Here is a 10,000-nt window from a genome sequence, read left to right as displayed (position 1 = left end):
ATGAGCAGAGGAGACAAGGAAAGGAAAACTATAAGAGGAAGAAGAATTATCGACGAAAGACGGAGGAAAAAAATAGACTCAGAAAAATAATAGAGAAATAAAAGTTGAATATCGAATTACCAAGAAAAAAAGACAAAAAAACAAATGAGAGAGAGAGAGAGAGAGAGAGAGAGAGAGAGAGAGAGAGAGAGAGAGAGAGAGAGAGAGAGAGAGAGAGAGAGAGAGAGAGAGAGAGAGAGAGAGAGAGAGAGAGAGAGAGAGAGAGAGAGAAGGAATAACGGGAATCTCAGGAGACAAAATTTAATGTGATAACTAAACACGAGGAGGAAGGGAACAGACGAAGGAAAATAATCAAGAAACGCGAAACTTGTATATTCTTAACTCTTTTTGGGGGCAGGGAAAGGTCAGGAGGGGAACATGGAGACAAGAATAACAAGTGAGAGAGAAGGAATAACGGGAATAGGAGACAAATGAGATAGCTAAACACGAGGAACGAAACAGATGAAGGAAAATAAGCAAGAAATGGGAAACTTGTATATTCTTACTCTTTTGGGGGCAGGGAAAGGTCAGGAGGGGAACGAGTTAAAGGGAAGAGAAAACTACAAGAAAATTAGGATGAAAAAACAAGAGAAAAAAAATAAGAGAAAAGGAAATAGGAGAAAATAAGCAAGAAAGAGAAAACAAGAGACGAGAGAAAGATAATTAACGAAAAAAATAATAAAAAGTGCCTGAATAATAATTATACTAATAATAATAATAATAAATAATAATAATAATAATAATAATAATAATAATAATAATAATAATAATAATAATAACAACAACAACAACAAAAGTAACAACCAATAATAACCTGAGCTAAACAAAAACAAACAAATCCAAATAATTATCAGAACAAAACAAAAAAACAAGGACAAAAACTAAACAATTAGAAAAAGAAAAAAAAAGATTAGAAAAAGAAAAAAAGAAAAGTAAAAATAAAAATTACCTGAATATTTTTTGAGACAGGAAAACAAAAAAAAGACAAAAAAAGAGGAGGAACAAACAAACAAACAAACAAAACAAAGAGACAGCAAAAAAAAAAAATAAATAAATAAATAAAATAAAGTCCTACAAAAATCCAGAATCCTACAAGTCCTACAGAAGCAAACCAGACTCCTTCCTATACAAGTCCTACAAAAACCCTCCAGAGTCCTACAGAATATCCTCCAGAGTCCTATCCTACAGAAGCAATCCAGAGTCCTATACAAATCCTTCAGAAACCCTCGAGTCCTACAAGTCCTACAGAATATCCTCCAGAGTCCTATCCTACAGAAGCAATCCAGAGCCCTATACAAGTCCTTCATAAACCCTCAAGTCCTACAAGTTCCATAGAGTATCCTCCAGAGTCCTACACCTTATCCTTACATTGCTGGTGGTGTGGAGGGTAGGACGCCATGAAGTCACGCGGGTGTGGGTGGTGGGGGGAGTGGTGGTGAGGGTGGTGGTGGTGGTGGTGATGGTGGTCGGGCCTGTCCTTGGAGTCCAGAAAAGCCTTGGCGAATGGGTTGTGCTTGATCTTGAGGGCCGTCACCTGGAGGAAGGGACAGGTGAGGGGGTTAATTAGTGGATACAGGTAAGCTTTAATTACTTCAAACGTGTAATTAGATGGGTTTAGATTACGTGTATTTGAAACAACGCGAAGCAAAGAATGGGATTGTAAGGTAAAGTTGAGTGTCACCTGAAGGAACGGACAGGTGAGGGGATTAATTAGTGGATACAGGTAAGCTTTAATTACTTCAAACGTGGAATTAGATGGGTTTAGATTACGTGTATTTGAAACAACGCGAAGCAAAGAATAGGACGGTAAGGTAAAGTTGGGTGCGTACGCTGAAATAGGTAAGGTAAAGTAAGGTAGGAAGAGCGTACCAAGACGCCTCTCCACCCGAAATTGACCTCTCTTTTGGCTATGGTTAAAAAAGGAAAGATGGAAGGAAAGAGAATGGGAAGAAAGGAAAGATGGAAGGAGGAAAGAGAATGGAAAAATAGGAAAAGATGGAAGAAAGGAGAATGTAAATAAAGGAGAGATGAAAGAAAGGAAGAAGGGAAGAAAAGGAAAGATGGAAAAAGAAGAAAAAATAAAAGAAAGGAAAGGTGAAAGTAAGAAAGAATGCAAGAAAAGAAAGATGGAAGAAAGGAGAATGGAAAAAAAGGAGAGATGGGGAAAAAAAGGAAAGAAGGAAGAGAGGAAGAAGGAAAGAATAAAATGGAATGGAAGATAAAAAGGAAGAAAGGAAGAAAAATAGAAGAAAGTAAGATTAGAAGAAGAAATAAATCCACAGAATGAAAATTATATAGAAAAAAAAGGAAAAAAATATAGAAAAGTGAAAATAATGTTGGAAATATGAGAAAAAACGATGAGAGAGAGAGAGAGAGAGAGAGAGAGAGAGAGAGAGAGAGAGAGAGAGAGAGAGAGAGAGAGAGAGAGAGGAGAGCCATATATCCTTCCTTATCTAAAGCCTGAGTCAATATGGAAGGTAAGGGGAGTCACGATTACCTCCTCCTCCTCCTCCTCCTCCTCCTCCTCCTCCTCCTCCTCCTCCTCCTCCTCCTCCTCCTCCTCCTTCCTCTCTCCTCTTCCTACTTCCTCGATCAAAAATACCGCCCCCTCTTCCTCTTCCTCCTCCTCTTCTTCTTCCACCTTCTCTTCTTCTTCCACCTTCTCTTCTTCCACCTTCTCTTCCTTGTCCTCCTCCTCCTCCTCCTCCTCCTCTTCCTCCTCCTCCTTCCTCTTCCAATTCCTCGATCAAAAATACCGCCCCTCTTCCTCTTCCTCCTCCTCTTCTATTTCCACCTTCTCTTCCTCTTCTTCCTCCTCCTCCTCCTCCTCCTTTCTCTCTCCTCTTCCTACTTCCTTGATCAAAAATACCGCCCCCTCTTCCTCTTCCTCCTCCTCTTCTATTTCCACCTTCTCTTCCTTTTCCTCCTCCTCTTTCTTTTCCTCCTCCTCCTCCTTCCTCTCTCCTCTTCCTACTTCCTCGATCAAAAATACCGCCCCCTCTTCCTCTTCCTCCTCCTCTTCTTCTTCCACCTTCTCTTCCTCTTCCTCCTCTCCTTTTTTCCTCCTACTCCCCCACCTTCTATTCCTTTCCTCCTCCTCCTCCTCCTCCTCCTCCTCCTCCTCCTTTCCAGACCTTCTTAGTGAGGAAAGGAAGAAAAAGAGAGAGAGAGAGAGAGAGAGAGAGAGAGAGAGAGAGAGAGAGAGAGAGAGAGAGAGAGAGAGAGAGAGAGAGAGAGAGAGAGAGAGAGAGAGAGAGAGAGAGAGAGAGAGAGAGAGAGAGAGAGAGAGAGAGAGAGAGAGAGAGAGAGAGAGAGAGAGAGAGAGAGAGAGAGAGAGAGAGAGAGAGAGAGAGAGAGAGAGAGAGAGAGAGAGAGGTAATTCCTATTATCAGCGGTTCCTTTTTTGGGGCTTGGCGATAAGACAAGCGTGTGTGTGTGTTCGTGTGTGTGTGTGTGTGTGTGTGTGTGTGTGTGTGTGTGTGTGTGTGTGTGTGTGTGTGTGTGTGTGTGTGTGTGTGTGTTTACGGTCACAAAATCACGTAACTTTTATAAATTCTCTTACTTTTTTTTTCATTCACTTTTACTTTTTCTTTCTTTCTTTTTTTTCCTTTCTTTCTTCCTTTCTTTCTTTTTTCCTCCCTTTCTTTCTTTCTTTTTTTCTTTTATCCTTTCTTTCTTTCTTTCTTTTATCCTCTTTTTTCTTTCTTTCTTTCTTTCCATCGCCTTTGTTCCCCTTTATCCCTTTCTCCCTTCCTTCCCTGTTCATCCTTTCCCTCCTCTCCTTTTCCTTCCCTCCTTTTCCAATCCATTCCTTCCTCACCTCTTCGCCTTCTCCCTCCTCTAATTCATCCACTTCTTCCTTCCTTACTTCCTCCACTTCTTCCCTTTCCAATCCTTCCCTCCCTCTCTCTCTCTCTAATCCATCCACTTCTTCCTTCCTTGCCTCCTCCACTTCTCTTTCCCTTTGCAATCCCTCCCTCCTTCCTCTCCTATTCCTTCCCTCCCTCTCTCTCTATAACCCATCCACTCTTCCTCCACTTCTTCTTCCCCCTCCAATCTATCCATCCCTTTCTTATCTCCTCTATGTTTCTCCCTCCCTCTCCACTCCTACCCCTCTTCCTCTCTCTCCCTCCTTTCCATCTCCCTCCAATGATCCACCTCTCTCCAATGATCCACCTCTCCCCAATGATCCACCTCTCCCCAATGATCCACCTCTTACCTCCTCGTTCTGGTAGGCGGTGACGGCGATGAACTGGCACTCCGGGAAGGTGTGACAGGACAGAACGCGCTGCTCTCCGGCCACTTGCATCACATGAATCCGTGGCTCGTACTTGTGTAGGCTGTTGAGCATGATCTGCTGCAAGGATGTGCGGGGCCAGGCGTGAGCAGGGGTGTGGTGGCGGAGGGGAGGTGAAGGGGGGATGGGATAGCAAGGGAAACACAGCGAAGGGAGATGTGGTGAGAACATAAGGAGTCTGCAGGAGGCCGGGTAAGAGATGAAAGTGAGGTGAGGTTGTCTGAAGGCAAGGAGGAGGAAATGATGACGGAGGTGAAGGGAGGATGGGAAAGGAAGGGAGATACAGCGAAGGGAGATGTGGTGAGAAAAGGGAAGGTAAGAGATGAGAGTGAGGTTATTTGAAAGCAAGGAAAAGGAAATTATAACGAAAGAGAGAAAGGAAATACAGATGAGTGAGAAAGGAAATGATGGCGAAAGGGAGAAAAGAAGGGAAGAGGAAGGGAAGGGAAGGAAGGGGAGGAAGTGAAAGGGAAAGGAAGTGAAGGAAAGAAAGGAGTTGAAAGGGAAAAGAAGGGAAGGAAAGGGAAAGGAAAGGGAAGGGAAGGAAGGGAAAGGGAAAGGGAAAGGAAAGGGAAGGAAGTGAAAGGAAAAGGAAGGGAAGGAAGGAAGGAGAATAAAGGGGAAAGACGGAATGAGAAGAAAGGAAGGGGAAGGAGGGGAAGGGAGGGCTCACGAGGGGAAGTGAGGTAAAGGGCAGGGAGAGGAAGAGAGGGGAAGGACGGAGAAGGAAGGCGAGGAAGGGAGGGAGGAAGGGAAAGGGAAGGAAAGGAAGGGAAAGGAAGGGAAGGAAAGAAAGGAAGGGGAAGGGAGGGGAAAGACGGAAAGAAGAAAGGAAGGGGAAGGAGGGGAAGGGAGGGAAAGGGAGGGGAAGGGAGGGAAAGGGAAGGAAAGGGAGGGAAAGGGAAGGAAAGGGAGGGGAAGGGAAGGAAAGGGAGGGGAAGGGAGGGAAAGGGAAGGAAAGGGAGGGGAAGGGAAGGAAAGGGAGGGGAAGGGAGGGAAAGGGAAGGAAAGGGAGGGGAAGGGAGGGAAAGGAGGTAGTGAGGGGAATATTTATGGGGGTCCTAAAGTGAGAAGCCGTGAAAGATTTGGAAATGGTCAATGAGTCTCTCTCTCTCTCCTTGACCCTAAATACAGCCTCTCTCTCTCTCTCTCTCTTCCTTCATCCCTATCCCCTTTCTCCTCTTCTTCCTTGACCTACTCTTGAGACCTCCTCCTCCTCCTCCTCCTCCTCCTCCTCCTTCATGCTAAACTTTCCATTTTCCTTTACTTCTTCCTTTTTCATCATTAATCTTTTTCTTTCTTCTTATTTTTCTTTTCTTGTTTTATTTTTTCACTTATATTCATTTCTTTCCTCCATTCCTTTCCCTTCCCTTCCTTCCTTCTCTCAATCCTACCATTTATTTTCCTTCTTTCCTTCCAACTTTATCGTCCTTTGCTTCCTCCTATGTCCTTCCTTCCTTCCCTTCCATTCCTTATATATTTCCTCTTTCTAGTCCTTCCTTTCTTTCCTTCTTTCCTTTCTTCCCCCTATGTCCTTCCTTCCTTCCTTCCTTTCCTCCCTTCCATTTCTAATATATTTCCTGTCTTTCTATTCCTTCCTTTCTTCCCTCCTTCTTTTCTTTCTTCCCTTCCTTCCCTACTTCCTTCCTTCCTTCCATTTTTTCTCTCTCCCTTCCTTCCTCATATCCTCCTTCCTTCCTTCCTTCCCCTCAAACTCCTCTTCATTCATACACACCCCAAACTAACGTCCTTTCCCTCCTCCTCCTCCTCCTCCTTCTGGTCAGGGTGATTTACTGCCTGCGGTGAGGGAGGGGAAGCCGAGTGCCAAAGAGTGCCATCCCTTCACCATAAACACGACCTTGAGTGATGAGGGAAGGGAGGAGGAGGAGGGGGAGGAGGAGGAAGGGGAGGAAGGGGGGAAGGGTAGGGTCTTTATTAGAGAGAGAGAGAGAGAGAGAGAGAGAGAGAGAGAGAGAGAGAGAGAGAGAGAGAGAGAGAGAGAGAGAGAGAGAGAGAGAGAGAGAGAGAGAGAGAGAGAGAGAGAGAGAGAGAGAGAGAGAGATTGTGGTTGAAGAAGCGTGTGGTGACCAGATGCTTTGAGGAGGAGCAGGAAGAAGAGGAGGAAGAGGAAGAGGAGGAGGAGGAGGAGGAGGAGGAGGAGGAGGAGGAGGAATAAGCAATGACCAATGTCCATAAAATTTAACCTTCCTTCTTCCTTTCTTCCTCTAACAGACCAATAAGTATTTTCCTCACCATCTCTGTCTGTCTGTCTGTCTGTCTGTCTGTCTCTCATCTTACATTCTATAACAAAACCCACAGAGAAAGAAAGGAAGGAGAAAAGACAGCAAACACAATATCAAACCCATCTTCCAACCTTTCTCTCTCTCTCTCTCTCTCCCTCTCTCTCTTCCTATCTTCTTTTCCTTCCTTCCTTCCTTCGTTTCCTTTCCTATTTTTTTCTTTTCCTCAATACGCCTCTTCAATTCTCACTCTTTCTTCCTCCTCTTCTTCGTGCAACCCCCCTCTTAACTATCCATCTTCTTCCCCTTCTTCTTTTTCACTTTCTTCCTTCCTCTCACCCAACCCATGCACTCACACCTCTCCATCTTCTTCCTCTCTTTCACACTATCCCTTCTTCCACCCACTCACCCATACCCCTCCATCTTCATCCCCTTCTTCTTTTTCACTTCCTTTCACCCAACCCATGCACTCACACCTCTCCATCTTCTTCCTCTCTTTCACACTATCCCTTCTTCCACCCACTCACCCATACCTATCTAAAATTTCTCACTCATTCATCTACTTCCCCTTTCTTTCAATCTCGCCATCTTTCCTATCTTCACCCACCCACCCACACCCATCTAAAATTTCTCTCATTCATCTACTCCCCCCTTCTTTCACTCTCGCCTTCTTCCCTTTCTATCTACCTCTAACTCTCAACTTCATCTTCCTTCCAACCCAGCCAATCACACCTGTCTCAAGCCTCTCACCTGGCCGTTCCCGTTGGTCTTGTTGGTGAGCTTGACGCGCGCGAAGCTGACCGGCTCCCTCATCCAGTGCTTGCCGAAGTTGGGCGAGTCGCAGTGCAGGTAGACGGGCGAGGGCGGCGGCGACTCAGGCTTGCCCCCCGGCGCCCACTCCCCGTTCACGTACTTCCACCTGGGGAGAGAGAAAACGGAGGTGAGGAAGTGGAAAAACGGGGTGCGGAAGGAAGAAAACGGGGTGAGGAAGAGAGAACGGGGGTGAAGAAGAAAGAAAACGGGGTGAGAAAGAAAGAAAATGGGGTAAGGAAGGAAGAAAACGGAGTCAGGATAAAAATGGGGTGAAGAAAACGAGGGTGAGGGAGAAAGAAAACGGAGTGAAAGAAGGAAAACGGGGTGAGGAAGAAAGAAAACGGGGTGAGGAAGAAAGAAAACGGGGTGAGAAAGAAAGAAAACGGGGTGAGAAAGAAAGAAAACGGACGTAGGAAGACGTTTTTTTCCTGTTCTTTTAGGGGTGACCAGCCTAATATTAAGTTCTTCTTTTCTTTCTTTAATTCAACAGTATGCTTTCCCTAATTCAACACACTTCCCCGCCTCAGTGCACCTGTTAGAAAAGACTCTCGCTCGTGCAAACTATTAAGAGCTTCAACGGGGCGGTTTTACGAGCCTGGCGGTGGTTTTACAAGGCTTCTGGACCATGAACGAGAGAAACACCCTTTGAGACCTTGATTTATCGCCTCTACGGCCTTGCATAGAGAGAATTTGTGACGACTGAGAACATGAGGCTTGGTTTCAGAGGATCAAGGGAAAGGGGATCAGGCAGAATGTTGGAAGACAGTAATAAAGAACGGGAAACACGGTGAAGAGAGAGGATGGGAAGAAAAAGAGGAACAGGAGAGGATGGGGGGTTAGGAGAGGGAGGTGGGGAAAGAGAAGGAGGAGGAGGACTAGAGAATGAAAAGCAATTGTAAAAAGGAAAGATGCAGGGGAGGATAAAGATGAAAAGAAGAGGGTGGAGTACGCAGATGAAGGACATTTACAGGAGGAGGAGGAGGAGGAGGGCAAGGACGTATATAGCAAAGACGAATAAGAAGTGATAATTGTGATAATGAGGAGACGAAGGAGGAATAGGAGGAAGAAGAAGAAGATGAGGAGGAGAGAGAAAAGAGAGGAATCAAAGAAAATCGAAGAGGCGTGAAAAAGATAGAAGGAAAAGGAGAAGAAAGGAGAGAACGATGGAGGAGGAAACGAGGACAAAGAAAAGAGGAAAATGAAGGAGAAGAAAAGGAAGAGGAGGAAAGACAAGATATATAAGAAAAAGGAAAAAGAAAGGAGGAGGAAAAGGAAGAAAGAGGGAGAAGGAGACGAGAGGAGAGAAAGAAAGGAAGAGAAGGAGCAACTACGAAGAAGAAGGAAGAGGAGAAGACAAACGAAGAAGAGGAAGAGGAAGAGGAAAAGGGGGAAGGACAGTATCAAAGGAGAGAGAGAGATAAGACAAGGAGAGGAGATAAGAGATAAAAAAATGGTCATAAATTAGAAAAAGAATTAAATTAAGGGGAGGTTTGAAAGTGATAAAGAAAGAGAGTAGTAGTAGTAGTAGTAGTAGTAGTAGTAGTAGTAATAGTAGTAGTGGTAGTAGTAGTAGTGACATGGAAACGAGAAATAAAGGAGAATAAACAAAGGGAAAAAATAAACGAAAAAAAAAAGAAATAACGAAAAGAAAATCAGAAAAAATAAATCAGAAAAAATAGAAGATAAAAGAAAGAAAGAAAAAGAAAAGAGCAAAGGAAAAGAAAGAAAATAAATAAAACTAGACAAGAAAAGATAAATGAAGTAAATAAGAAAGGAGAGAAAACAATGAAATAGGAAAAAAAAAATGAAAAAGAAAAAAAAGACACGAAAAAGAAATAAAAAAAAATAAAAAAAATAAAATAAGAAAAAACTAGAAAAAGGGTAAAAGATGTAAAGAAAAAGAAAAAGGAAAACACACACACACACACACACACACACACACACACACACACACACACACACACACACACACACACACACACAAACACACAAACAAACACACACCTGGCCACATCTTAACTCACCTGTGATTATCAATTTGCACGAACTCCAGCACCAGCGAGTACATGGCATCAGGGTCAAGGCCACGCACCGACACCTTCACCACGGGGAACATCCTCCTGGGGGCGTTGACAGGGGGCGTCGACAGGGGGGCGTCAACAAGGGGGCGTTGGTAGGGGTAGTAGGGGTCATTTACAGGGGGGGAAGGGCATTGGTAGGGACAGGGAGCGGCAGGGGGAAGGAAGGGGCGTGGCAATGGGTGGCAGGGGCGGCGACGACGGTCATGGAAGAAAAGGGAGAGAATAGAGATGATTAGCTTATTTATCTACATTCATTTATCTATTGTTATTTATGTTACTGTCTATCATTATTTATTGAGGATGATGGCGGCCAGAGACGGTGACGAGAATGGAAGAAAAGGGAGAAAAGGAATGATTGGTTTCGGTTTCTCTCGTTTTCTTTCGCTCGTTGTTTTTTCTCTTTTTTTTCTGTAATTTACTGAGGAGAGAGAGGGGGTTTGGAACGCTATCTAAGGTGAAGGAGGGAGGAAGATGGGGAGGGGAGACCAGGTGGGGAGAAGAGGGGGGGAAGGTGTTGTGTTGAGAAAAAG

The 10,000-nt window shown here is 44.3% G+C and overlaps 1 protein-coding gene across 2 annotated transcripts in view; it reads right to left on the bottom strand.

The window, feature by feature from the left end:
• The window catches only part of LOC126996199 (T-box transcription factor T-like), a 43,160-nt gene that overhangs the window by 5,620 nt on the left and 27,540 nt on the right, over nt 1-10,000 (bottom strand). The window contains exons 4-7 of one of the 2 annotated variants that reach the window (XM_050856502.1): nt 9,414-9,509; nt 7,327-7,495; nt 4,259-4,396; nt 1,408-1,573 (exon numbers count right to left, since the gene is read on the bottom strand). In XM_050856502.1, the coding sequence (XP_050712459.1) occupies nt 1,408-1,573; nt 4,259-4,396; nt 7,327-7,495; nt 9,414-9,509 (569 nt within the window). The remainder of the gene's footprint in view (nt 1-1,407; nt 1,574-4,258; nt 4,397-7,326; nt 7,496-9,413; nt 9,510-10,000) is intronic. The other variant, XM_050856503.1, reaches the window with a different exon arrangement.

Source organism: Eriocheir sinensis, chromosome 9, assembly GCF_024679095.1.
Source record: "Eriocheir sinensis breed Jianghai 21 chromosome 9, ASM2467909v1, whole genome shotgun sequence".
Lineage (NCBI taxonomy): Eukaryota > Metazoa > Arthropoda > Malacostraca > Decapoda > Varunidae > Eriocheir > Eriocheir sinensis.
This window is presented reverse-complemented; position numbering and strand designations above follow the sequence as displayed.